Below are 27,850 nucleotides of genomic sequence, written 5' to 3'. Positions count from 1 at the left end.
GCGGGGCCGGTGCGGGGCCGGTCCTGCCTGCGCGGGAGGACGAGCCATGGCGGCGGCGGCGGCGGCGGCCGAGCTGCAGGCCAAATACCAGAAGCTGGCGCAGGAGTACTCCAAGGTACCCGGCCCTGCATCCTCCCGTCGCCATGGCAACCGGTGATGGGGGGGGCGAGGATGCTCAGCCGCGCCCCCCACCCCCATTCATTCCTCCGTTCGGTCGCATTTCATAATAATAATGGTAATAATGTGGGTCTCTGTTAAACGCTTACTACGTGCCGAGCACCGTTCTAAGCGCGGGGGTAATAATAATAATGTTGGTATCTGTTGAGCGCTTACTACGTGCCGAGCACCGTTCTAAGCGCGGGGGTAATAATAATATTGCTGGTATCTGTGAAGCGCTCAGTACGTGCAGAGCACCGTTCTAAGCGCGGGGGTAATAATAATGTTGGTATCTGTTGAGCGCTTACTACGTGCAGAGCACCGTTCTAAGCGCGGGGGTAATAATAATAATGTTGGTATCTGTTGAGCGCTTACTACGTGCAGAGCACCGTTCTAAGCGCGGGGGTAATAATAATATTGCTGGTATCTGTTGAGCGCTCAGTACGTGCAGAGCACCGTTCTAAGCGTGGGGGTAATAATAATATTGCTGGTATCTGTTAAGCGCTCAGTACGTGCAGAGCACCGTTCTAAGCGCGGGGGTAATAATAATAATGTTGGTATCTGTTGAGCGCTTACTACGTGCAGAGCACCGTTTTAAGCGCGGGGGTAATAATAATAATGTTGGTATCTGTTAAGCGCTTACTACGTGCCGAGCACCGTTCTAAGCGCGGGGGTAATAATAATAATGTTGGCATCTGTTAAGCGCTTAGTATGTGCAGAGCACCGTTCTAAGCGCGGGGGTAATAATATTGTTGGTGTCTGTTAAGCGCTTAGTATGTGCAGAGCACCGTTCTAAGCGCTGGGGTAATAATAATAATGTTGGAATCTGTTAAGCGCTTACAGTGTGCCGAGCACTGTTCTAAGCGCTGGGGGAGACACAAGGGAATCAGGTCGTCCCACGTGAGGCTCACAGTCTTCATCCCCGTTTTACAGATGAGGCAGCTGAAGCACAGAGAAGTGAAGTGACTCGCCCACAGTCACACAGCTGACAAGGGGCAGAGCGGGGATTCGAACCCATGACCTCCGACTCCCAAACCCGAGCTCTTTCCACTGAGCCAAGCTGCTTCTCTCATTCCTTCATTCAATGGTATTTATTGAGCGCTTACTCTGTGCAGAGCACTGGACTAAGCGCTTGGAATGGACAAATGGGTAACAGATAGAGACGGTCCCCGCCCTCTGACGGGCTTACGGTCTAATCGGGCGTGGGGGAGACGGACAGACAAAAACAATAGCAATAAATAGAATCAGGGGGATGTACATCAGCTGTGTGACCGTGGGCAAGTCACTTCACCTCTCTGTGCCTCAGTGACCTCATCTGTAAAATGGGGATTAACTGTGAGCCTCCCGTCTCTCCCCCAGCGCTTAGAACGGTGCTCTGCACATAGTAAGCGCTTAACGAATACCAACATTATTATTATTATTATTATTATTTGTCCCTTTCTTCCCTTCCTCCACTTCCCCTCCCCACCCCCTCGATTCCCCGGGGGGCTGAAGCCTGGGATGTGAGGAGTCCGTCGGTGGGTGGGAGAAAGAGAGAGAAGAAGAATATATCTTCCTCCCCTCAGGAGTAGCGGCTAGGGTGCAGCGAGCTGGGAATCGGGGGACCTGGGTTCGCCTAATACCACCGTTCAGTGGAAAGAGCCCGGCCTTGGGAGTCAGAGGTCATGGGTTCGAATCCCGGCTCCGCCCCTTGTCAGCCGGGTGACCGTGGGCAAGTCACTTCTCCGGGCCTCAGGTCCCTCATCTGTAAAATGGGGTTGAAGACCGTGAGCCTCACGGGGGACCACCTGAGGACCCTGTACCTACAGCGCTTAGAACAGTGCTCTGCACGTTCAAATACCAATATTATTATTATTATTATCATTAGCCACCTTAGACGGCGGTCCGGTCGGGTGCCACCCGGGAAGGGCGACGTCCCTCCGTTCCGCCTCCGCCGGGAGCCCGCGGTCCGGAAAGCCGCCGGTTTCAACCCCGGCGCAACATTTCCTGCGGATTTCCCGCGTCCTCCCCCTCTTCCCCTTCCTCGTCGACCCCCTCCCGTTGGTCTGCCCGGCGGCCGCGGGGGCAGGAAACGGGCGGGAGGCTCGGCGGACTCCCGCTGCCGACTCTCTTGCGTCGTCCTCTCCGGGGCGCGGAGCACAGCGCTCCGCCCACGCCGAGCGCTCGATCGGAGCGGCAGCGCGGCTCAGTGGGGAGGACCCGGGCTTGGGAGTCCGGGGTCCTGGGTTCGAATCCCCGCTCCGCCGCTTGCCAGCTGGGGGACTTTGGGCCGGTCACTTGACCTCTCTGTGCCTCAGTTCCCTCATCTGTAAAATGGGGATTAAAACCGTGAGCCCCGCGTGGGGCTACCTGATCGCCCAGCGCTTAGAACGGTGCTTGGCACGTAGTAAGCGCTTAACAGATACCACTGTTCGTAAGTACCGTCTGGCGAGGATTAGGGCGGCCGCGTCGGTGACGTGGACGGAGCGCCCGGCTCTGGAGTGAGCGCCTGGGAGGGTTGGCCCGGAGCAAGATTTTCCTGTGAACGGGGCGGGCGGAGGGTCCATTCATTCATTCATTCGATGGTATTTATCGAGCGCTTACTATGTGCAGAGCACTGGACTGAGCGCTTGGAATGAACGAGTCGGCGACAGATAGAGACGGTCCCTGCCCTTAGAGCGCCCGCGCTGTGGGGAAACTGAGGACCGGCCGCCCGTCGTGGTTTGAGGGGGCAGAGATGTGGACTCTCCCCACCTTGAAAGCTTCACCGAAGGCCCATCTCCTCCAAGGGGCCTTCCCAGATTGAGCCTCGCTTTTCCCCGTCTCCCGCTCCCTTCTGCGTCGCCCCGATTCGCTCCCGGCCTGCTTACGTCCGCGTCTCTCATTTACCGATCTTCTCTTCACGTCCGTCTCCCCTTCTAGTAATGTTGGTATTCGTGAAGCGCTTACTATGGGCCGAGCGCTGTTCTAAGCGCTGGGGTAGACACGGGGGAGTCGGGCGGTCCCACGTGGGGCTCCCGGTCCCCATTTGACGGATGAGGTAACTGAGGCCCAGAGAAGTTAGACCGTCAGGGCAGGGAATGTGCCTGTTTATCGTTGGAATAATAATAATAACGTTGGTATTGGTGAAGCGCTTACTATGTGCGGAGCACCGTTCTAAGCGCTGGGGTGATCAGATTGTCCCACGTGGGACTCACGGTCTTAATCCGTGCTCAGAGAAGCAGCGCGGCTCAGCGGCAGGAGCCCGGGCTCGGGAGTCAGAGCTCGTGGGTTCGAATCCCGGCCCCACCACTCGTCAGCCGTGTGACCGTGGGCGAGTCACTTCCCTTCCCCGGGCCTCAGTTCCCTCGTCTGTAAAATGGGGGTCAACTGTGAGCCTCACGGGGGACGACCTGATGAGCCCCGTATCTCCCCCAGCGCTTAGAACAGTGCTGGGCACACAGTAAGCGCCTAACAAATACCAACGTTATTATTATTATCCCCGTTTTACAGAGGAGGCCCGGAGAAGTGAAGTGACTCGCCCGCGGTCACACAGCTGACAGGTGGCCGAGCTGGGATTCGAACCCACGACCTCCGACTCCCGAGCCCGGGCTCTCTCCACTGAGCCGCGCTGCTTCTCTGCAGCGGACTCTCCCGAGCCCTTACCCCGGCGCCGTGCCCACGGTGAGCGCTCGGTAAATACCGCCGATGGCTTGTCCGGAGAAAGGGTGGTAAATAGCGCTCCTCTTAAAAGTACGTAGAGAAGAGCGGCCCAAGGGCCCCGACGCCTCTTCCTCTGCGAGGCCGACTCACGTCCGCCCCGTCTATTTCCAGCTCCGAGCTCAGAACCAGGTGTTAAAGAAAGGCGTCGTGGATGAGCAAGCCAATTCTGCCGTTTTAAAGGTAGGAGCCGGGGTCGGGATCCGGGTTCCGGACCCGATCCGTCCAGGCGAAGACTGGGGGGGGGGGGGCTCTGGGGGGGGAGCCTTCGCTAACTTTCATTCGTTCCATTGTATTTATCGAGCGCTTACCGCGGCCCACGCCTCGCCCTGTCGGCCGGCCCTGGGGTGGTCTGGACTTCGGTCCTCCGGGACAGCCTTCTTCTTCCCGTCCCTGAAGGGAGAGAGGTCGGCGGGAGGCCTGGGCCTCCCGGATCTCCCCCGCCCCCGGCCGCCCCTAACCCCGGGCGTCGGGAAGGCGATCGTTAACGAGGCCCCCGGCGGGCCCCCGCCTGCCCTCCGGCGTCTTCCGCCGGGTGAAGTCCGTCACGGTCCCCCGGGCGGCCACGGGGGCCGCCGGAGAAGATGGCGTGGGCAGCGGGGCTCAGCCGGGATTCGCCCCGAGCTCCGTGAAGCCTCCGGGGCGCCGTCCGACTGTCGGTCTCTCGCCGTCCCCGGGGACCCGGCACGGACCATCCGCCCCCCCGACTCTCCCCTCTCCATCCCCCGATCTCCCCCGGCGACCCGGCGCGGTGTCCATCCAACGCCCCCCCCCCCCCCCCCCCGCCTCTCCCCTCTCCACCCCGTCCCCCTGGCGCTTTGGGATCGGAGGCACGGAAGGCCAGATTCACCCCGACGGGGATCTCAGAAGCCCGCGGCGCCCGACGCTTGGAGAAAATAATCCGTCGGGATGATAACGGCCGTCTTTATTCACTGCTCTCTGTGCGCCGAAGCGGGTCCGGGATCGTCAGATGAGAGAAGCGGCGGGGCTCAGTGGAAGGAGTCCAGGCCTGGGAGACGGAGGTCGTGGGTTCTAATCCCGGCTCCGCCGCTTAGCTGCGTGACTTTGGGCAAGACACTTCACTTCTCTGGGCCTCAGTTCCCTCATCCGGAAGATGGGGATTAAGACCGTGAGCCCCGTGTAGGACAGGGACTGTGTTGGACCCGATCGGCCCGTATCTACCCCAGGGCTTAGTCCGGTGCCTGGCACGTGGCGAGTCCTAAGCGGATATCGTGGAAAGAGAAAAAATTAATTAAAAAACGACCCCCGACCTACACGGAGCGCACAGTCTGAGGGAGAGGGTATTGGATCTCCGTTTCACGGACGAGGAAACCGAGGCCCGGAGAAGCGAGGTGACGATCCCGGGGTCACGGGGAGGGTACCGGACCTCCGTTTCACGGACGAGGAAACCGAGGCCCGGAGAAACGAAGCGACGATCCCGAGGTCCAACAGCGGGGGCCGGCGGCGGAACCGGGAACGGAACCCAGGTCCTCTTGAGTCCCGCATCCCGAGGCGTCCGCCAGTTTTCCGGGAGTCCCCTCGGCATCGCGTGGTCGGATGTCCGGGGGGGCCGGGGTCTCCCGAGAGCCTGCCGGAAACCAGCGCCCCGCCGGTCCCCCCGCCGCGCTCCGTCCGCCGCGCGCGGCCCCGTGCGAAACCCCCCTCCGTCCTCCCTCCGTCCTCCGACCTCGTTCCTCCCTCCCAGGAACAAGTGAAAATGAAGGACCAGTCGCTGAGAAAACTGCAGCAGGAGATGGACAGCCTGAACTTCCGTAACCTACAGCTCGCCAAGAGGGTCGAGCTTCTCCAAGAGGAACTGGCCCTGAGCGAACCCCGGGGCAAGAGAAACAAGGTGGGGGCCCGGGGTAGGGGCCGGAGGCTTAATTGAACCTTGCGGAGAATCTCGGCCCGGCTTCCGTCCCCCGCGAGCCGCCGGGCGGCACTCGGATAGGCACCGACGGATTGCCGGAGCGCTCGCTGCGTGCGGAGCACTGTCCCGAGAAGCCGAGCGCCGTTCCGCGCCGAGAGGCAGCGTGGCGGAAGGAGTCCCGGGCCCGGGGGGGGGGGGGGGGCCGAGGCCGCGGGTCCCAAATCCCGGCTCCGCCGCTTCCCGGCCCGTTCTCCTCCCCCTCCCGTCTCCGCCCGTCCCTTCCGTCCCTCCCACCCCGAGTACGGCCCCCCCCTCGGGAGGAACGAGGCAACCTAACCGGCCCGGACGCCGGGGTTCGGAGAGGCGGGGACCTTCGCGTCCGACGGCGTCCGATCCCCCTCTCCCGGATTTGCCCCGACCGCCGGAAACCGCCGGGGAGGGGGAGAGAGGAGGGAGAGAGGGAGGCGAGGAGGGAGAGAGCGAGCCGGGAACACGGGGGTCATCGTTCGGTGGCGGTGGCCGAATTAGCCTCCGGGGCCGGAGCCGGGAGAGAAGAACGCATCAGGTCCGGCCGAAGCCCTTCGATTTGAAGGCCGGCTGCCGGGGGAGGGCCCGACGGGCACCCGCTGGGGTCTCCGGGCTGTTATCCGGTCGGACCGCCTGCGGCCCGACGGACTCCGCCACCGGGATCAGCAGCCCTCTCGCCCCCTTCCCGCCCCGCCGGTAATGGCGTCGGCGTCACCGTCGGCGTCGTACCCGTTAAGCCGGCTCTGAAATCAGCCGATGGCATCGACCGAGCGCGCAGCTGCGTGCGCGGCGCTGTGCTAAGCGGGGAAGCGGGGAGGGGGAGCGGCGCGGCTCAGGGGAAAGAGCCCGGGCTTGGGAGTCGGGGGTCGCGGGTTCGAATCCCGGCTCCACCGCCCGTCAGCTGGGTGACTTCGGGCAAGTCGCTTCACTTCTCCGGGCCTCGGTGACCTCATCTGGCAAATGGGGATGAAGACTGTGGCCATCTGATCACTTTGTAATAATGATGATAATGTTGGCATTTGGTAAGCGCTTACTATGTGCCGAGCACCGTTCTGAGCGCCGGGGGAGACGCAGGGGAGTCGGGTTGTAATGATAATAATGACGTTGGTATTTGTTAAGCGCTTACTGTGTGCCGAGCGCTGTTCCGAGCGCCGGGGGAGACGTGGGGGAATCAGGTTGTCCCACGGGGGGCTCACGGTCTTCATCCCCATTTTCCAGATGAGGGAACCGAGGCCCGGAGAAGTGAAGTGACTCGCCCACGGTCACCCAGCCGACGAGTGGCGGAGCCGGGAGTCGAACCCATGAGCCCTGACTCCAGAGCCCGTGCTCCTTCCACTGAGCCACGCTGCTTCTCCACGTTGTCCCACGGGGGGCTCACGGTGGTCTTCCTCCCCATTTGACAGATGAGGTCACCGAGGCCCGGAGAAGCGAAGTGACTCGCCCGCGGTCACCCAGCGGGCAGGTGGCGGAGCCGGGATTCGAACTCATGACCTCCGACTCCAAAGCCCGGGCTCTTGCCACTGAGCCACGCCGCCTCTCCCTCCCGGCGCTCAACAAATGCCATTATCATTATAATTGAGCGCTTGGGTGGGTACGACAAAGTTGGTAGACGTGTTCTTCGTTCAGTTGCATTTATCGAGCGCCTACAGTGTGCAGAATCCCGTATTGAGCACTTGGGGGAGTATAAAATAACCGTAGACCCAGTCTCTGTCCACAGCGAGCTCCCGCTCTAGAGGGGGAGACCGACATTAATAGAGGTAATCCATCTATGACTCAGAGCTGCTGACGTATCAATCGGTGGTATTCATCGAGCGCTTACTACGTGCGGGACTCTGTACCGAGAGGACAGTACAGTAGAATGCATGGAATTATTCTCGGCCCGCAGCCTCATTCGGTCGAATTCATTGAGCGCTTCCGGTGCGGGAGCAGCGTGGCTCGGCGGAAAGAGCCCGGGCTTGAGAGTCCGCGGTCACGGGTTCGAATCCCCGCCCCGCCACTTGTCGGCTGTGTGACTCTGGGCGGGTCACCGTGCCTCGGTGACCTCGTCCGTAAAAGGGGGGATGGGCTGCGGGCCTCACGTGGGACGACCCGATTCCCCCGTCTCTCCCCCAGCGCTCGGAACGGTGCTCGGCGCACGGTGAGCGCTTAACAGATACCGACGTTATCATTACTCCTAAGCGCTTGGGAGAGGACAGAACGGTAAACGGACGCATCCCCTGCCCACGCCGGGCTTGCGGTCTCGAGTCGAGCGGGCGGCGCGCCGCCCGCAGAGAGCGCTCAATAAATACCGTTGGTTGAGTCCCTGCAGAAAAGCGGGGAGTCTTCCGCTCAGCTGAGCCAAGAGCAGAAGAGCGTCTTCGACGAAGACCTGCAGAAGAAGATCGAGGAGAACGAACGACTGCACATCCAGGTGAGCGCTTCTCTGCTGCGGCGGCGGGCCCGGCCCCGGGGGCCGGGGGGCTGCGGGGAACGCCGCGGCCAGAGGACCGATGGCGCCCTCTCCTTCGTTCGTTCAGAAGTACTTGTGGAGCGCTTACTAGGTGCAGAGCACTGGACTGAGCGCTCGGAATGAACAAGCCGGCGACGGATAGAGACGGTCCCTGCCCTTTGATGGGCTTACGGTCCCATCGGGGGAGACGGACAGACGGGGACGAGACCTGGCACGGGGTCCCGGGTGGGAGGTGGGAGACCCGCCCCTCGCACCCGGGGGGCCCCGGGGAGACCGAGGCCCGCCCGCTCCGCCTCTTCTCCTCCTGAAGCCGACAGCAGCGGTGGCAACCGAATCCCCGTCTCCCTGGCGATAACGATGGTACTCTTGAAGGCTCGCGGGCTTAATCCCCATTTTACAGATGAGGTAACCGAGGCCCAGAGAAGGGAAGTGACTCGCCCGAGGTCACACGCAGCTGACGACCGAGCCCCTGTAAGCTCCCCCTCTGGGCTGCAATGATAGTAATAATGTTGGTATCTGGTAAGCGCTTACTATGTTCCGAGCACTGCTCTAAGCGCTGGGGGAGATGCAGGGTAATCAGGTTGTCCTACGAGAGGCCCACAGTTAATCCCCGTTTTCCAGATGAGGTGACTGAGGCCCAGAGAAGCGAAGTGACTCGCCCGGGGTCACCCAGCTGACGAGCGGCGGAGCCGGGAGTCGAACCCGTGACCCCTGACTCCGAAGCCCGGGCTCTTTCCACTGAGCCGCGCTGCTTTCCCGTAATAGTATTGGTATCTGTTAAGCGCCGACTGTGTGCCGGGCACCGTTCTAAGCGCCGGGGGGGATGGAGGGTCATCGGGTGGTCCCACGTGAGGCTCCCGGTCTTCATCCCCATTTGACAGGTGAGGGAACCGAGGCCCGGAGAAGCGAAGCGGCTCGCCCGCGGTCACCCAGCTGACGAGCGGCGGAGCCGGCATTCGAACCCGTGACCTCCGACTCCCGAGCCCGGGCCCGTTCCACTGAGCCGCGCTGCTTCTGCGAGCTCGTCGCGGGCAGGGAACGTGTCTCTTATGTTCTCTCGTCCCCTCCCAAGCGCTCAGTGCAGTGCCCTGCGTTCATTCAGTTCATTCAGCCGTATTTATTGAGCCCTCGCTGGGTGCTCAGCACCGTACTGAGCGCCCGGGAGAGGACAGTACAGCGCTAAACAGGTACGGTCCAGCGTGGCTCAGGGGCAACAGCCCGGGCTGGGGAGTCAGAGGTCACGGGTTCGAATGCCGGCTCCGCCCCTCGTCAGCTGGGTGACTGTGGGCGAGTCACTTCGCTGGGCCTCGGTTCCCTCGTCTGTCCAATGGGGATCGACCGTGAGCCTCACGTGGGACAACGCTTAGAACAGTGCTCCGCCCGTAGTGAGCGCTCAACAGATACCGACGTTATCGCTCCCCGCCCTCAACGGTCTGCACGCCGTGAGCGCTCAGTAGGGTCGGGGCCCCGCCAGGCCGTCGGCTCCGGGAGCCCCGCGGGGGGAGGCGGCCCCTCGGGCCCACCCCGGCGGGGGCTGACGGACCCGCCCCGCCCCCCCGCCTCAGTTTTTCGAAGCCGACGAGCAGCACAGGCACCTGGAGGCGGAGCTGAGGGGCCGGCTGGAGGGCCTGGAGAAGGAGGCCGCCCAGCACCGGGCCGTGGTGGACGCCCTGACCCGCAAGTACATGGACGCCATCGAGAAGCTGCAGAATGACAAGGCCAAACTGGAGGTGAGGGCCCCGCGGGGGACGTGTCTCGTCATCCCGTCCCCTCCCGGGCGCTTAGTACGGCGCGCCGCATCCGCTCGGTTCATCCGGTCGCGTTTACTGAGCCCCCGCTGCGTGCGGGGCGCCGTACCGGGCGCCCGGGAGAGTACGGCACGGCCGTAGACAGATACGTGCCCTGCCCGCGGCCCTCTGCACGGCGTAAGCGCTCGGCAGGATCGACCGAGGGGCCCGAGCCCGCCCCGGTCCACCCGGAACGGTCTCCGTTTTTTGAGGGGGGAAATCTCCCCTCTCCCCTCAGGTGAAATCGCAGACCCTGGAGAGGGAGGCCAAGGACTGTCGACTGCGCACAGAAGAGTGGTACGTGCCTCTCCGGTCGGTCAATCCGTCCTATTTACCGAACGCCTCCCACGCCCCCCCCCCCCCCGCCCACCGTCCAGAACGCCGCACCGAGGAGAGGACGGTAGAGCGAGCGGGCGCGGACCCCCGCCCTCAATCTAGTGTCGGAGACCGACGTTGTGACGTCAGTTCTTCCCTCGATCAGATATGGAGCTCAAGAGCGGGGCGGGGGGCTTAGGGGAAAGAGCCCGGGCTCGGGAGTCGGAGGACGTGGATTCTAATCCCGCCTCCGCCGCTCGTCGGCTGGGCGGCCTCGGGCCGGTCGCTGAACTTCTCCGCGCCTCAGTGACCTCATCCGCAAAATGGGGATTCAAAGCGTGAGCCCCAAGGGGGCCGATCACCACCCCCGGCGCTGAGGGGGAGAGCGGCGCGTAGCCCATCGTAAGCGCTTAACACATTGCCGTCGTTACTGTGAGCCCGGCAGGGGGCGGGGACCGTCTCCATCTGTTGCCGATCTGTCCATTCCAAGCGCTTAGTACGGTGCTCTGCACATAGTGAGCGCTCCATAAAGATTCTGGATTGAATTCTTCTTCTTATTATTACTAAGCGCCGGGGTAGATGGAGGACACAGTCCAACCACTTTCCAACCTGGAAAGCGAGGCCCCAAAATGGAGAAGCAGCATGCCGTAGCGGATAGAGCCCGGGCCTGAGAGTCGGGAGGATCTGGGTTCTAATCCTGGCTCTGCTGCGAGGCTTTGGGCAAGTCACTTCGCTTCCCTGGGCCTCATCCGCAAAATGGGGATTGAGGCCACGTGGGACAGGGACCGCGTCCAAACCGATCGCCCCGTGTCCGCGCCGGCCGCCTGGCGCACAGAAAGCGCTCAGCAAATACCCTAAAATAAAAGAAGGAGCGACGAGAAGGAAGAGGTTCGCCCTGCGGGGGCCTCTCGGTGAGGTGAGACGTCTCCCGTTCCCCAGCCAGCGGCAGTTAAAGAATCTCCACGAGGATCTGGCCGATCGATTGGACGAGTCCTTAGCGATCATCAGTGAAAAAGTCCCTTTCAACGACACCCGTGAGTACCGCCCGCTTCCTCCGTCGCGACGACGAGGAGGGCGGGGGGGGGGGGGGGCGGCCGCCGGACGGTCCTAGAGCCGGCGGCTTGGGGCCGGGCAGCGCGGCCCGCGGCCAGCGGCGCCTGGGAAGACGCCTTGGGCCCGGCGGGTGAAAATCGGATCCCGGTCCGTCCGCGGACCTCCGTCTCTGAGACGGGAGGCCGAGCCCCGGCCGCGAGGCAGCGCCGTCCTCTCTTGCCTTCAGCCGGCCTGCCGAGCGAAGCCGCTCGTACACGCCGAGAAGCGGCGTGGCTCGGTGGAAGGAGCCCGGGTTTGGAGGCAGAGGCCGTGGGTTCGAATGCCGGCTCTGCCACTTCTCAGCTGGGCGACCGGGGGCGAGTCACTTCTCTGGGCCTCAGTTCCCTCCTCTGTCAAATGGGGATGAAGGCCGTGAGCCTCACGTGGGCCAATCTGATGACCCCCCATCTACCCCAGCGCTTCGAACGGTGCTCTGCACGTAGTAAGCGCTTAATGAATACCGACGTTATCGTTAGTATTACTCGCCTCACGCGGGCCGTGTTTTGAGCGGAGAGGGGGGACCCGGAGTCGCCGACGCAGCCAGCCGGCGCGTGGGCATCGAGTCCCGGCGTGTCGGCTGGGGCCCGGGGAAGCCCCGGACAAGTTGAAACGGGCGGCCGGAGTTTCGTCCCGCGGCAGCAGCTGAGAGGAGGCCTAGGGAAGCAGCGTGGCTCGGTGGAAAGAGCCCGGGCTTGGGAGCCGGAGGTCATGGGTTCGAATGCCGGCTCTGCCACTTGTCAGCTGACTGTGGGCAAGTCGTTTCACTTCTCTGGGCCTCAGTTCGCTCATCTGCAAAACGGGGATCAGGACCGTGAGCCTCACGTGGGACGACCTGATGACCCTGTATCTCCCCCGGCGCTTAGAACGGTGCTCTGCACACAGTAAGCGCTTAACGAATACCAACGTCGCTATTCCGTGTACGTGGGGCACCCCGATATCTTTCCGAGCGCGCCCCCTTTAACTCCTAACGGTGGTCCCTTTCCTCCAGAGCCGGAACCCCCCTCCCCGCCGGTTTTTACCACGTCAAAAAGTCGGCCCTCGGAGCGTCACAGAAAACCCCCTTAATTTTGTAGGGTTCGGTCAGTACAATGCCCTGAACGTCCCACCGCACGACAGGAGACATCAGGTGAGCCGGAGGGGCCGGGTCGGGGGAGGGAAGAGTGGCAAACTCCCACTCCCCCCAAATCAGGCCCGCTGGGAAGAGGGGACTCCTCGTCCAGACCCCCGTGGGTCTCGTGCCTTCCGGCGATCTCCCCCTCCCGTGGTCCAGAATCCGTCCCGGCCCCGCCGCTCGTCTGCCGCGTGGCCTCGGGCAAGTCGCTTCGCTTCTCTGGGTCTCGGCTCCCTCATCCGGAGAGTGGGGACCGAGACCGTGGGCCCCACCGGCGGGGGGGGGGGGGGGGGGGGCATCGGCTGTGTCCAACCTCATTAGCCCGTGACCTCAGCGCTTAGTACGCTGCCCGGCGCAAAGTAAATGCTTAACCCGTACCACTGAAAACAAAAAGGTGCGATACGATCCCCGTCCACGTGGAACTCATTCGATTCCGGAAGCAACGGCTCGGCCGTCTTTAGGCGTGGTCGCGTCGGAGACGTAGCCCGCGGGGATAGCGCGGCCGCCGGTCGGCTAACGCGGCATTTGTCGTTCCGTGTCTGTCGCCCCGAAGCTGAAGATGCGGGATCTGACCGGGCAGGCCCTGGCCTTTGTTCAAGACCTGGTGATGGCACTTCTCAACTTTCACACCTACACGGAACAGAGGGTCCAGATTTTCCCCGTCGACTCGGCCATCGATGTCATCTCCCCCGTAAATCAGAAGGTAAAAAAACCTAACCCAACTCATCCCGTCTCTCGAGACGCGCCAGGGGACTTCTTGATCTTTCTCAGACGGGGTTTCGGGCCGTTTCTTCACCCGCCCCTCTGGCCTCCTAAATCTGAAATTCGCCAGGGGGTGGTGGGGAGGGGCCGGGGGAAGGGGGAGAGAGAGAGAGAGCGCGTTAGTTTGCACTCACTTTTGGCTTCAGTTCTCTCCTGTTCTCGGTCTGACATTTAAGGAGGGGTTTGGAGAAAAGGGGCTCGAAGCAGCGTGGCCTAATGGCTAGAGCCCGGGAGTCAGAAGGGCCTGGATTCTAATCCCAGCTCCACCACCTGTCCGCCGGGTGACCTTGTCGCTTCACTTCTCTGGGCCTCGGTTGCCTCAGCGGTAAAATGGGGATTAGGAGCGTGAGCCCCACGTGGGGCCCGGCCGGTGTCCAACCTGATTGGCCTCTGTCCACCCCAAACAGTGAGCACTTAACGAATTCCACAGATAGTGTTACTGTCCTTCGGGGGAGCAGAGTTATTTTGGGGGACGGAGCCTTCGCGCCTGACCGGGGCCCGGTTCTAGATTTGGCTCCTGCAAGTCCGTAGCCCCGCCTCAACACCGGGGGGGATGTAGGGCCCGGGGGTGGGGGGGCGGGCGGAGTCCCAGCCGGAGGGTGCTCGTCCGGCCCGTCTCGGAACCCCGGAGACCCCCGACCCCGGGTCCGCAGCGGCCGGACAGCCCCCCTCGAACGCGGCGGCCCCCGGGAAGTCGTCGACGGGGGCCGTGGGGGACACCGCGCTAAGCGTGTGTCCGCGCCCGCCTCTTCCACCGGGAGTAGGTGGGGACGTGGTTGGCGACTGCGGGCGGGCTGGGGGCCGGGGTGGCCCGGTCCCCCCCCGCCCCCAATCTCGCCCCGTCTCCTTCCTCAGTTCTCTCAGTACCTCCATGAGAACGCGGCCTACGTCCGCCCCCTCGAAGAAGGGATGCTACACCTCTTCGAGAGCGTCACCGAGGACACCGTCACAGTGCTGGTAATGTCTCTCTCCCCCGCTCTGCCCGTCTCTCCCCCGCTCTGCCCGTCTCTCCCCTTCTCTGCCCCTCTCTCCTTCTCTGCCAGTCTCCCCCCCCCCCCCGCCCCGCCTCCCTTCCCCCTGCCCCCGTCTCTCCCCCCCAGTCTGCATCTCTCATCTCCGGAGAGTGACGTCTCTCCGCGGTGCGTCTCGCACGGCCCCGTTGACCGGGGGCGGGCTCTCTCTTGCAGGAGACAACCGTGAAACTGAAAACGTTTTCCGAGCATCTGACGACCTACCTGGCTTTCCTGAGGAAGATCCTTCCTTATCAGCTGAAGAGGTACTTCCTCCCAGAGCCCGGGGAAGGCCTCCGGGGCTTGAGGGGAGCGGACCCCGCCGCGCAGTCCACGGAGGAGGGAGGATTCAGGCGGAAGGATTGCGGGGCGCTCAGGCCGCGGTCTTTCCTGCCCCCAGTCTGGAGGAAGAAGGGGAGTCCCCTCTGTGCACCCCTCCGCTGAGGGCCCGGAACGTCGACCTGCAGAGGGACACGAGGAGGATGACGGCGGTCTTCGAGAAGCTCCGGACCTACGTCGCGCTCCTCGCCCTGCCGAGTACGCGCCCGGCCCGGTTTCTGGGCCGCCCCCGCCTCGGGGAGGGCCGGAGGGGAGGGGGCGGGCACGGGGGGAGATCTCGGCGGCGGGGAGGGTGGGAAGGAGGGGCGGGGGGGGTGCCCTCGGTGGCGGACACCTGACCCGCGGTCGTCCGGCGGGGCTAGCGGGAGTCGCCCGGCGTCGCCAAGTACGCCCCGTGACGATCCGTTACCGATCTGTACGTTCCAAGGGCTTAGTACAGTGCTCTGCACGTAGTAAGCGCTCGATAAATGCCATCGAATGAATGAAGGCGGAGTGGGGTCCTCGCTGCATCCGTGCTACTTGTTGCGCACTTCCTGTGCGTACAGCACCGCTTTGGAGAGTAACAATAATAATTAATTGGGAAGCAGCGCGCCTTAGTGGACAGAGCACGGGCCCGGGAGTCCGAAGGACCTGGATGCGAATCCCAGCTCCGCCACGTGTCTGCTCTGTGACGTTGGGGAAGTCACTTCTCGGTGCCTCAGTTCCCTCATCTGTAAAATGGGAGTACAGACTCTGAGCCCCATGTGGGACAGGGATTGGGTCCGACCTGATTAACTCGTGTCTACCCCAGTGCTTAGAACAGGACGGTAGCATGTAGTAAGTGCTTATCAAGCGCCATAATTATTACTGTGGTATTTCTTGAGCACTCACCACATTCCAGGCACTATACTAGCGAAGCAGCGTGGCTCAGTGGAAAGAGCACGGGCTTTGGAGTCCGAGATCATGGGTTCGAATCCCGGCTCTGCCGCTCGTCAGCTGTGTGACTGTGGGCGAGTCACTTCACTTCTCTGGGCCTCAGTTCCCTCAGCTGTGAAATGGTGATGAAGGTTGTGAGCCTCGTGTGGGACAACCTGATTGCCCTGTATCTACCCCAGCGCTTAGAACGGGGCTCTGCACACAGTAAGCGCTTAACAAATACCAACATTATTAGTGTTACATTATTATGTGACCCTGGGCAAGTCACTTGGCTTCTCTGGGCCTCGGAGACCTCATCCGTAAAAGGGGGATCGAGACTGGGAGCCCCGTGGGGGACGGGGACCGTGTCCAATCCCATTTGCTCGTGCCCACCCCAGCACTTAGTACAGTGCCTGGCACACAGTAACAAATCCCACAATTATTATTATTACCACTACTAGGCACGCCGCTAATATAACGATAGAGGTGGTGGTATTGTTGCCGTCATTACGAGGCAGTGGGTCTCCCTTCCCCGGGCGTCCAAGATGATAGGAAAAAGCCAAGCGGGAGCGTCTTTCGGGACCTCGTCCTCTCCCCCCCCCCCGCCGTAGGCACGAAGACGGACGGACTCCTCCGAGCCAACTACAGCGCGGTGCTAGCCCACCTGGCGGCCGCCCTCCACGCCTTCCACGACGTCACGAAAGGTGAGCCCCCGCGGGCCGCCCTCGGCCCCTCAGCCGGCGGACCGGACCGGCCGCCGTCTCGGTCTTCCGGGCTCCCGCACGCGCACCTCGCTGTCGTTCAGGCGGGACGACCTGATTACCTCGTGTCTACCCCAGCGCTTAGAACCGTGCTTGGCACATAGTAAGCGCCTGACGGATACCGTGATAATTGCCATTCATTCAGCTGTACTCATTGAGCGCTTACGGTGTGCAGACGACCGTACCGATCACTTGGGCGAGGACAGGGCAACAACCGACGCGTTCCCTGCCCACAGCGAGCTCACAGTCGAGAGGGGGAGGGCGACAGACGGCGCTGTACGTAGATGAGTAAAGAAATGACAGACAGGGACCTAGGTGGTGTGGGCCTGGGAGGGAGGATGAACGAAGGGAACGAGTCCGGGGGACGCAGAAGGGAACGAGTCCGGGGGACGCAGAAGGGAGTGGGAGAAGAGGAAAGGAGGGCGCAGTCAGGGGAGGCTTCTTGGAGGAGTCTCTCCAGCCTTCTCTTCCATCTGCCGCCCTCCCTCCCTCCCTCCCTCTCGCTTTCTCTCCAGAGCCAGTCGATCAATAAGCATCACCCAGTGGATAGAACCAGAGGCTGGGAGTCGGGAGGACCTGGGTTCCCGTCACCTGTCCACTGCGCGACCTTGGGGAGGTCGCTTCACTTCCCTGGGCCTCAGTTCCCTCATCTGGAAGATGGGGATTGAGACCATGAGCCCCGTGTGGGACAGGGACTGGCTCCAACCCGATTTGCCTGTATCCACCCCAGCACGTAGTTGAGCGCCTGGCCCGTAGAAAGTGCTTAACAAATGCCACAGTTGGGATCGTTATTAATAATGGTACCTGCCGAGCGCTTACTGGATGCAGAGTGTTAGGCGCTCAGGAGAAGATAGTACGGGAAAATGAGTCGACACGGTCCGTGCCCGAAATAAGCTGACAGTCTAGAGGGGGACTTGGGGAGGGTGGGTGGGAGGCAGCACGGGGATGAGACGCCCCCGGCCCCGATCAAGCGGGCGCCCGATCGTTATCACCGACCAACTGATGTGTCCTCTAGACTGGAAACTCGCTTTTTGCGGGCGGGAAACGTGTCTCTTTATCGTTCTATCATCCTCACCCAAGGGCTCAGTCCAGTGCTCTGCACCCCGTAAGCGCTCGATCGCTACGACGGACTGACCGGTTGGGCGGCCGGAGGGGAGCGTCCCCGTTCTCCGCGAGCCCGCTCTGACCCGGGGTCTCTCGGGGCTGTCTCCGCAGAGATCTCCAAGCATTACGGCCAGAAAGCCACGATAGAGCGGGAGCTGCCCACGGCCACTCAGAAGCTGATAACGACCAACGACTGCTTCCTGTCGTCCGTGGTGGCGCTGGCCAACGGGGCGGGCAAGGTAACCCGGCTCGGCCAGCCAGGCCGGGGGGACGGCAGGCCCGCTCCGGGGGGTGGGCCCTGAGCTGAACACGAGAGGGAGAGAGAAGGAGAAAGGGGGGGAAAGAGAGGGGTGGAGGGAGAGAGAGAGACGTCACAGAGAAGCAGCGGGGCTCAGCGGAAAGAGCCCGGGCTTGGGAGTCAGAGGTCATAATAATAATAATGATAACGTTGGTATTTGTTAAGCGCTTACTGTGCACCGTTTTAAGCGCCGGGATAGACACGGGGGAATCGGGCCGTCCCACGTGGGGCTCACAGTCTTAATCCCCATTTTACAGATGAGGTCACCGAGGCACCGAGAAGCGAAGTGACTTGCCCAAAGTCACCAGCTGACAAGTGGCCGAGCCGGGATCCGAACCCATGACCGCCGACTCCAAAGCCCGTGCTCTTTCCACCGAGCCACGCTGTTCGAATCCCGGCTCTGCCACTTGGCAGCTGGGTGACCGGGGGCGAGTCACTTCACTTCTCTGGGCCTCGGCGACCTCATCTGCAAAATGGGGATGGAGACTGTGAGCCTCACGGGGGGCAACCTCATTACCCTGTACCTCCCCCAGCGCTTAGAAGAGTGCTCGGCCCATAGTAAGCGCTCAACAAATACCAACGTTAGTATTACATCTAGGTCCGGATAGCTGTATCCGTGGATTGCCCGGCTTAGCGGAAAGAGCCCGGGCTCGGGAGTCAGAGGTCGTGGGTCCTAACCCCGGCCCCGCCACTCGTCAGCTGTGTGACTCTGGGCTAGTCACTTAACTTCTCTGTGCCTCAGTTACCTCATCTGTAAAATGGGGATTAAGACCGTCAGCCCATTACCTTGTGTCTACCCCAGCGCTTAGAACAGTGCTCGGCGTATAATAAACCCTTAACAGATACCGTCGTCGTTATCGTTATCGTTAGATATAGCTATCCGGGCTCATTTAGTCCCCTGCCGGGAGGCTCGGAATAATAAGCGTCAAAGACGGTCGCTAATATTACACTTTGGCCAGACCCCGCCTTAAGTTTACTTTTTTTCCCCACGGTATTTGTTAGGCGCGTACTACGTGCCAGGCACCGTACTAAGTGCTGGGGGCGATCAGCTTGGACGCCGTCCCTGTCCCACGTGGGGCTCCCGGTCTTAATCCCCCCGTTTTACGGACGAGGTCGCCGAGGGCCAGAGAAGCGAAGTGACTTGCCCCAGGTCACGCGGCAGACGGGTGGCGGAGCCGGGTTTAGAACCCGGGTCCTCTGACGCCGGGGCCCGTGCTCTCCCGCCAGGCCACACCGCTCCCCAAACGCTGGCGGTCCGTCCGCCGCCCCGTGGAGAAGCAGCGTGGCGGAGCGGATCGAGCACGGGCCCGGGAGTCCGCGGGACCTGGGTTCTGGTCCCGCTCTGCCTCTCGGCGGCGGCGGGACCTCGGGCGAGTCACTTCCCTCCTCCGGGCCTCGGTTCCCTCGCCTGTAAAATGGGGAGTGAGGATGGCGCTCCCCACGTGGGACAGGGACCGGGGCCCACCCCCTTCACCCGTATCCACCGCAGCGCTTAGAACGGTGTCTGGTACGTAGTGGCCGCTCAACAGATACCGCAGCTATTAATAGGCACTTAAGTACCGTGGAAAGAAACCAAACCTCTGCCCTGGTCGCGTCTCCCCGGCCCTTCTTCGCGGACCCCCCCGCCCCCCCTCCGGAGGGCCAACCCCGTCCCTCCCGGTTTCGGGTAGCTGGCGGCCTTCTTCAGCAACAACGTGCACTACTTCATCGCCTCGCTGAGCTACGGGCCCAAGTCCGCGACCGGGTTCGTCAGCCCGGCGTCGGCCGCCTGCATGCTGCAGTACAAGAAGAAAGCCGCCGCCTACGTGAAGTCCCTCAAAAAGGTCAGGGGCCCCGCGGGGAACGGGCACGCCCAGGGGAGGCCGTGCGGGAGGGCATCCCACAGGGGCCGAGAAGACGGCGACCCGGGTTCTCCTCCCGGCTCCGCCTGGGCGAGCCACTTCGCGTCTCGGTGCCTCAGTTCCCTCATCGGGAAGATGGGGATTGAGACCGTGAGCCCCACCCGGGCCAACCCGAACCCCTTTTCAGAACAGTGCCGGGCACATAGTGGGCGCTTAACAGATACCGTCGGTAGTAGTATTGCTCTCTGGACCCGCACGTGATCCGTATCGTTTAGTGAAGGTGACCTAGAGGGAAAGGGAAAGCGTACAGTGCACACGGCGATGGTTCGGGTTATCGTTTAGTGGAGATATCGTCCCTGGGGGTCCGAATTGCGAGCGAGCGTGTGTGTGTCCACGGGCCCCCGTGTGTCTGTTTCCGCGCGCGCACGTGAGCGACGACGGGGTGTGATCGTCACCCCTCGCGGTGGTTTCGTTGCAGCCCAGCGGGGACTCGGTGCCTTACGAAGAGGCCCTGGCCAACCGCCGCGTTCTCCTGAGCTCCACCGAGAGCCGAGAAGCCCTTTCCCAGCAGGTACGGACCCCCCCCCCCGCCCCCGGACCCTCCCCCGTTCTGTCCCCTCTACCCCCAACCCAGCCCCCCAGCGCAAGACTTCCCGACGGTCGGGGACCACTCCGCCCACGACCCGCGCCTCCGCGGCCCGGTCTGAGGGGTCCGAGCCCGTGGGCGGCGGAGAGTGAGGGGGCCGGGTCCCGGGGGGGGGGGTCGCGGGTCGTCTCTAAGCACGCTTGGCAGAGGAAAAGCGCTTGAGTTCACCCCCCCGCCCCCGTCCAGCCGGGCCCTCGAACGGCACGACGTCAGCGGAGGCTGCGAATCGACCCTTTCGTTCATTCATTCATTCAATAGTATTTATTGAGCGCTTACTATGTGCAGAGCACTGTACTAAGCGCTTGGGATGAACAGGTCGGCAACAGATAGAGACGGTCCCTGCCGTTTGACGGGCTTACGGTCTGATCGGGGGAGACGGACAGACGAGAACGATGGCGATAAACAGCGTCGAGGGGAAGAACGTCTCGTAAAAACCGATGGCGACTAAATAGAATCGAGGCGATGTACAATTCATTCACAAAATAAATAGGGTGACGAAAATATAGACAGTCGAGCGGACGAGTACGGTGCCGCGGGGATGGGAAGGGAGAGGTGGAGGAGCAGAGGGAAAAGGGGAAAATGAGGCTTTAGCCGCGGAGAGGTAAAGGGGGGATGGCGGAGGGAGTAGAGGGGGAAGAGGAGCTCGGTCTGGGAAGGCCTCTTGGAGGAGGTGATTTTTAAGTAGGGTTTCGAAGAGGGAAAGAGAATCGGTTTGGCGGAGGTGAGGAGGGAGGGCGTTCCGGGACCGCGGGAGGACGTGACCCGGGGGTCGACGGCGGGACGGGCGAGACCGAGGGACGGCGAGGAGGTGGGCGGCGGAGGAGCGGAGCGTGCGGGGCGGGCGGTAGAAAGAGAGAAGGGAGGAGAGGTAGGAAGGGGCGAGGTGACGGAGAGCCTCGAAGCCTAGAGTGAGGAGTTTTTGTTCGGAGCGGAGGTCGATGGGCAACCACTGGAGTTGTTTAAGAAGGGGAGTGACACGCCCAGATCGTTTCTGCGGGAAGATGAGCCGGGCGGCGGAGTGAAGAATAGACCGGAGCGGGGCGAGAGAGGAGGAAGGGAGGTCAGAGAGAAGGCCGACACGGTAGTCTAGCCGGGATATAACGAGAGCCCGTAATAGTAAGGTAGCCGTCTGGGTGGAGAGGAGAGGGCGGATCTCGGCGATATCGTAGAGGTGAAACCGGCAGGTCTCGGTAACGGATAGGACGCGTGGGGCGAACGAGAGGGACGAGTCAAGGACGACACCGAGATCGCGGGCCCGAGAGACGGGAAGGACGGTCGTGCCATCCACGGCGATAGAGAAGTCCGGGAGAGGACCGGGTTCGGGAGGGAAGATGAGGAGCTCGGTCTCGCTCACGTTGAGTTTTAGGCGGCGGGCCGACATCCGGGCGGAGACGTCCCGGAGGCGGGAGGAGATGCGAGCCCGAAGGGAGGGGGAGAGGACGGGGCGGAGATGTAGATCTGCGTGTCATCTGCGTAGAGATGGTAGTCAAAGCCGTGAGAGCGAATGAGTTCACCTCATTCCACCGGCCGTTTGCGCGGGTTTCCGCAACCGTCGCGGGCCTTTGCGCGTGGAGCTCAGGTCTGGTTTCAGAGCCACTTAGCCTTATCGAAGGCACGTCTCCTCCAAGAGGCCTTTTTTTAAAATTATCATTATTATTTAGTGTCATTAGTTACTTTGTGCCAAGCACGGTACTTAGCGCTGGGGGAGATGCGAGGTTATCGGATCGGACGCGGTCCGAGTCCCGCGCGGGGCTCGCGGTCGTCACCCCCATTTTATAGATGAGGGGACCGGGGCGGTAGAGGAGGAGCGTCCCGTCTCCTGACGACCCCCCGGCTTCCTCTTGTCCAGGTCCAACAGAGTCTGGAGAAGATTGCGAAGCTGGAGCAGGAGAAGGAGCACTGGATGCTGGAGGCCCAGTTGGCCAAAGTCAAGGCCGAGCGGCTGAAGAGCGTCCAGGACCTCGCTGCCGCCGTCTCCCCCGCGGGACCGGCGGCCCCGGACGGAGACGACGCCCCCGACCGCTCTCTGCCAGAGCCCGGGAAGACCTCCGGCCCGGTAGGCGCTTGGATTTCCGCACCCCGAGCCGAGGAGCAGCGGGGCTTCGGGGGCGGAGGACCTGGGTTCACAGGGATAATAACCGTGGTATTTGTTAAGCGCTTACTATGTGCCAGGCACTGTACTAAGCGCTGGGGTAGATAGAAGAAAATCGGACCCACAGGGCTTAGAGTCTTAACCCCATCTTTACGGATGAGGTAACTGAGGCACGGAGAAGCCCGCCCTCACACAGCAGACAAGTGGCGGAGCCAGGATTAGAACCGTGACCTTCTAACTTCCGGGCCCGTGCTCTATCCGCTAGGCCGGGCGCCTTCTCTGCTTTTAATCCCGGCTCCGCCACTTGTCCGCTGTGTGTCCTTGGGCGAATTACTTTACTTCTCTGGGCCTCGGTTTCCTCACCTGTAAACCGAAGCAGCGTGGCGCAGTGGAAAGAGCACGGGCTTTGGAGTCAGGGCTCATGAGTTCGAATCCCAGCTCTGCCACTTGTCAGCTTTGTGACTGTGGGCAAGTCACTTAACTTCTCTGTGCCTCAGTTCCCTCATCTGTAAAATGGGGATTAAGTGTGAGCCCCACGTGGGACAACCTGATTCCCCTGTGTTTACCCCAGCGCTTAGAACAGTGCTCGGCACATAGTAAGCGCTTAACAAATACCAACATTATTATTATTATTATTAAACCGGGGATGAAGACCGTGAGCCCCACGTGGGGCGGGGACTGGGTCCACCCCGGTATCTGCAGCAGCCCTTAGCATCTGACGCGGAGCTTAACGGATACCATAAAAACCCCCGGCGTCCTGACTTCCAAACCGGACTCCTTCCAACCGGGGTCCCGCTCCCGGCACGGAAGCCCCGTCGCAGCCGGGCCTCGGCCGGTCGTCCCCCGTCCTTCCCTCGGCTAGCCGGAAGTCCTCTCGCTTTGCAGGTCGGGACGTTGGCCGTGACGTCGGACTCTGAGGTACCGCTGACTGTTCGGACCGTCCCTGGCCCGTGGGCCTTTTCAGAACCCCGGGAAAGGCGGTCGGGGGCCGGCCTCGTCCGCTCCGTCCCCCGGGCTTTCTGCTGCGTCCTGACCCTTCGAGGGGGTGGGGGGGGTCACCGCCCGGGCCGGGAACCGGAATTAGTTCTGCAACGAGGGGACGACGCGTCGGCGGTGTCCCCGGATAAGCCACCGGAGGCTCGACCGGGAGCTTTCCGCGGGCACCACGGGTTTCCGGGCCGGGAGGGCGGCGCCCAGAGCTCTCTCTCGCCGCTCAGGTGTCGGCCGCCGCCGAGGCGCGAGAAGGTCTGATCAGGGCCCACTACCTGGCCAGGATCGTGGACCTCACGTCCCAGCTGCAACTGGCCGACAGCAAGTCCGTGCACTTCCACGCCGAGGTGAGGGGCCGGGGGCGGGGGGGCCCGGCGGGGCCCGAGCCGCTCCCGCCCAGACCCCACGGCGCGTCGGCCCGCCGTCCCCCGGGCCCGTCCGACTCGCCCGTTGGAACGGAAGCTCCCCGTGGGTGGGAAACGGGGGTTCTGGCTTCAGTCGTACTTCCCCAAGAGCTCAGTACAGAGCTGCCTGCCCGGGTGTCCAGTAAGTGCCGCTTGGTAGCGTCGAGCCGGTGGGTTGAATCCTCAGTCGTCCGGGGTCTGGCTGGGCAGGGCGGCCGGTCTCAAAGGAATCACCTCTTTGAGTCCCGGTTTCCGGGAAGACCGCCCGTCCCCTCCTCCGGCCCCACGGCTCCGGACCCGACGGCCGGGCCGGGAGCCCGGCTCTTCGCTCTGGGCCGCGTTGATGCAGACCGTCTCCAGAATCAATCGATGGATGAATGGTATATACCGAACGCTTACTATGTGCGGAGCACCGTTCTGAGCGCTAGAAAGAGGACGGTACAGCAGACTTAGCAGCCGCCGTCCCCTGCCCGTAATGAGCGTACAGTCTTGGGGTGGGGGGAAGACGTTAATGTGAATAAATAATTGTAATGTATCATCTGAAGGTATGTTACGAGTGCCGTGGGGTTGAGGGTGGGGCGAAGATCAAACGTCCGTAGGTTGCAGATCCAAGAGCGTAGGTGACGCAGAAGGGAGAGCGAGCCGGGGAAAAGGGGGGGTAATCGGGGAGAGGAAAGTGGGTCTGGGGGGGAGTAAGGGTTTTTTTCCAGTAGCCCAAGGGACCCGGGAAGAAGCCTGTGGCTCTTTCCGCTGAGGACCTAAATACTAGCGGCCCATCTCCTCCTCCTCCTCCTCCCCCCTTCCTTCTTCTCCTTCCCCTCCTTTTCCATCTCTTCCTCCTCCACCCCCTTCCTTCCCCCCCTCCTGTTCCTTCCCCTCCTCTTCCCTTCTCATTCTCCTCCTCCTTCCCCTCCCTCTCCTCTCCTTCCTTGCCCTTCTCCTCTTCCTCCTTCCCCTCTTCCTCCCCCTTCTCCTCCTCCTCCCCTTTTCTACTCCTCCCCCCCAGACCGTCGTCCCCATCTGCACCGTAAGCTCACTGAGGGCAGGGAATATATCTGTTATATTGTTTTACTGTACTCTCCCAACTGCTTAACACAGTGCTCTGCACACAGTCAGCGCTCAATAGATACAATTGATTTGACCGACTGACCCCCCTTCTCCCCCACCCCGTTTTAGCGAAGCCGTCGTCCCCGCGGGGCAGAGTCGGCCGCCCGCCGCGGGGGGCCCGGGCCTGACCGGTTCTTTTCCGATTCGACAGTGCCGCGCTCTCGCCAAGAGACTGTTCTTGGCGGAGAAGTCTAAGGAGTCCTTGGCCGAAGAGGTGAAGTCCGCCACCCAGAACGTCAGCCGGCTGCAGGTGGGTCCCCGGGGGTGGGGCCAGCCGTTGCCCCGGTGCCTCTGGGTAGCGCCGGATGTCCAAAACCCGTTGTCCCCGAGCTCCCCACACCCAGTCGCCCCGGAGCAGAGCGGAGCAGTTTAAGGGTGGGCGACCACCGGGGGGGTTTGAAGAGAGGTGACCCCGGGCTGGCCTTCTGCCCCAGAGTTGCCCGTCCAGTCAGCCCCACCCTCCTCCTGCCTCGCCGCCGCGGGCTCCGACCGCCGTCTCCCCCGGGACCTGATTTCCCGGAGTCCGTCCGGTCCTCAAGTGGGGTCTCCAAGCCGCGGGCCCGGGTCCGTACTCTGGGTGTGGGAGGGATTAACGCCCCCCCCGAGCCCACCCAACCCCCCAGAGCGGAGAGGAACTCCGCCGGGTTTGGAAAGCCAGGAAGACGGAGGACAGTTTGGCCTTCTGCTTCTGGTCCCCGAATCATCTTCCCTGGCCCGGTCAGAGGCTTGGAAGAGACCCCCCCCCCCCGCCCGGGTCCATCTTGCTGCCAGATAGAGCAGATGCCGCTGAAGAATAGTCCCCTCGGCTCCCTCTCTTCCGTGGTTCCCTTCCTTCCTCCCTCCCCTCTTTGCTTCCCTCCCCTTCCTTCCTTTTCTTTCTCCTTTCCTCCCTCCTCTCTTCCCTCTCTCTTCTCCTTCCCTTCCTCCCTCTTTCCCTCCCACTTTCCCTCCTTCTCTCTTTCCCTCTTCCCATTCCCCTTTCTCTCCCTCCCTCCGTCCCCTCCCCATAGGATGAGCTGACCACCACCAAGAGGAGCTACGAGGGCCAGCTGAGCATGATGAGCGACCACCTCTGCAGCATGAACGAGACCCTGTCGAAGCAGAGAGAAGAAATCGACACGCTCAAGATAGCCGGCAAGGTAAGGCCGGGGAGCTCGGGTCGCACCCGTCCGCCTGCCGACGGCCGGGCAGCGGGCACCGGTGACTGCCCTCGGGGACGGCCCGGCTCCTTGCCGGCCAGTTTTTAAGGGTCCCAGGGCACTCGGGGAGCTCCCAGAGGCCAAGGAACGCGGGCCTGGCTTCGGTCACCCTCCACCGGGCGCTCATCACGGTGCTCGCTTACTCGGTGACCGCTCGGTAAATAGCACGCCGACGGCTGGATTCTGCATCCTTCCGAGGGCCCGTTTTTTTCACGGCACAGCAGCCCCTCCGGGTCTGCCTGGGCGGGGCGGCTGGTCTCAAAGGGGTCTCCGGTTTGAGCTCCGGCCTCCGGGAGGACCATCTGTCCGTCCCACGACTCCGGGCCGTGTCAGTGCGCGGGGCCGTCGCCAGGATCCAGGCTCAGGGCTTCTGGGGGAGAACAGCAGCCCGATGGTCCCTGGAGAAGAAGTTCGTGGTCTTTTCCCTCCCGAGGGCCTCCTCCTTCTCCTCTCCCTTCTCCTCCCCACTCGGGCGGGGCCGAGATCGTTCTCCTCAGGTGGGGAAACTGAGGCCCCATCCAAAATGGGTCATCTAGCTGGCCCTTGGCCTTAGACCACACCGCCTCGTCCATCCTGCGGTTTAAGGCCGACCCCCTGCACCGCCATACGAGGCCGCCGCCTCTGAGAAGCGCATTTGGCCGGAAAGTTCCGTCCGGGTGAACCGAGCAGCGGTATTTATTGAGCGCTCGCGAGGTGCGGAGCCCTGAACTGAACCCTCGGGAGAGGACGAGTCCGTCGGTAGACCCGCCGCCGCCTGCCCCCGGGCATCCGGTCAGACCTTTAACTTGGGACCGGTGGCAGTCAGTCGGTCGTATTTGTATTTATTGAGCGCTTACTGTGTGCGGAGCCCTGTACTAAGCACTTTTTCGATGTGTTTAATGGTATCCGTTGAGCGTTTATTACTGGCCGGGTACTCTACTACGCGCTGGGGTAGATTTGAGCTAAATCAGGTTAGACACAGTCCGTGTCCCACCTGGAGCTCACAGTCTTAATCCCCCTTTTGCAGATGAGGTAACTGAGGTCCAGGGAAGCGAAGTGACTTGTCCAAGGTCACACAGCAGACAGGCGACGGAGCCGGGATTAGAATCGGGACCTTTTGACTCCCGGGCCCGGGTTCTGTCCGCAGGCCGTGCTGCCTCTCCCTCACTGGGAATACACGCTTGGGAGAGTCCGGTACGGTAGAGTCGGCCGACACGTTCCCTGCCCACAGCCGAGGTTCCAGTCTAGAGGGGGAGGGTACTCGGGGACTCGGAGTTGGGGACTCCGTTGGGGAGACACGTGGTCATCTCCCGCCTCGGCCCCTAAAATTAGCCGAGGCAGCCGGCGGAAGCCGCCCTCGCTCACCCCCGTACCCTGTCCGTACCCGGGGGTGGGCGGTTTTGACTGACGCCCGTGTTTGTCCTCGCCAGGGAAATTCCAAAAAGAACAAGAGTCGATAGTTTACGGACGTCGCCGCCGCCACCGTCGTCCGAACCGCCGTCCGCCCCAACCCCGACGGCCAACCCGCGGCGCGGAGAGACGCTCAGCTCGCGACGGTCGCACCGAGCCGGGCTCCCGAGCGGGCACGGAGCCGAGGCTCGGGCCCGCCCGGGGCGACCCGGGCCTCGTCCCCGAGGCGGCCTCGCCGGGGACCCCGCGAGACGGGGCTTCCGTTTTCCGGGCGGGAGAACCGGCCGAGGACGCTCGTCGACGGCCCGGCTCGCTCAGGCGGTCGCGGGTCCGCCGTCCGGGCCGTCGACGTGCGTCCCGGGACGACGGCGGTCGCGTTGCCCGCCGAGCTCCTCTCGGGTGACTCCCCCCTCCCTCCCTCTTCCTCCCCCTCCTCGTCCGGTCAGAGTCCGTTCTCGTCTCCCGACCTCCGGCCCCGCCGGCCACCGGTCCCGGGAAACCGGCGTCAATAAATTCACACTTAATAGTA

General features: G+C 62.7%; 1 protein-coding gene across 1 annotated transcript; it reads left to right on the top strand.

Annotated features, from left to right (window-relative positions):
- On the top strand, nucleotides 1-27,850 carry PPP1R21 (protein phosphatase 1 regulatory subunit 21). The gene is made up of 22 exons (XM_029072378.2): nucleotides 1-115; nucleotides 3,949-4,017; nucleotides 5,540-5,686; nucleotides 8,040-8,141; nucleotides 9,746-9,910; nucleotides 10,206-10,264; nucleotides 11,222-11,316; nucleotides 12,448-12,500; nucleotides 13,039-13,188; nucleotides 14,103-14,204; nucleotides 14,435-14,523; nucleotides 14,658-14,794; nucleotides 16,102-16,194; nucleotides 17,467-17,594; nucleotides 19,324-19,476; nucleotides 19,973-20,065; nucleotides 21,990-22,196; nucleotides 23,118-23,150; nucleotides 23,450-23,569; nucleotides 24,885-24,983; nucleotides 25,744-25,872; nucleotides 27,342-27,850. The coding sequence occupies exons 1-22, from the start codon at nucleotides 47-49 to the stop codon at nucleotides 27,369-27,371; spliced, it is 2,322 nt and encodes a 773-aa protein (XP_028928211.1). The 5' UTR covers nucleotides 1-46; the 3' UTR covers nucleotides 27,372-27,850.

Source organism: Ornithorhynchus anatinus, chromosome 9, assembly GCF_004115215.2.
Source record: "Ornithorhynchus anatinus isolate Pmale09 chromosome 9, mOrnAna1.pri.v4, whole genome shotgun sequence".
NCBI classification, from domain to species: Eukaryota; Metazoa; Chordata; class Mammalia; order Monotremata; family Ornithorhynchidae; genus Ornithorhynchus; species Ornithorhynchus anatinus.
Note: the sequence above shows the minus strand (reverse complement) of the source record. Positions and strands in the feature narration are given on the sequence as shown.

What these genes read in the sequence shown, in the direction of transcription:
- PPP1R21 (XM_029072378.2), top strand. Translation starts at nt 47, where the DNA reads ATGGCGGCGGCGGCGGCGGCGGCCGAGCTGCAGGCCAAATACCAGAAG. An exon ending in TGGCGCAGGAGTACTCCAAG is followed by an intron (nt 116 to 3,948) that starts GTACCCGGCCCT and finishes GTCTATTTCCAG; the next exon opens with CTCCGAGCTCAGAACCAGGT. An exon ending in CCGTGACGTCGGACTCTGAG is followed by an intron (nt 23,151 to 23,449) that starts GTACCGCTGACT and finishes CTCGCCGCTCAG; the next exon opens with GTGTCGGCCGCCGCCGAGGC.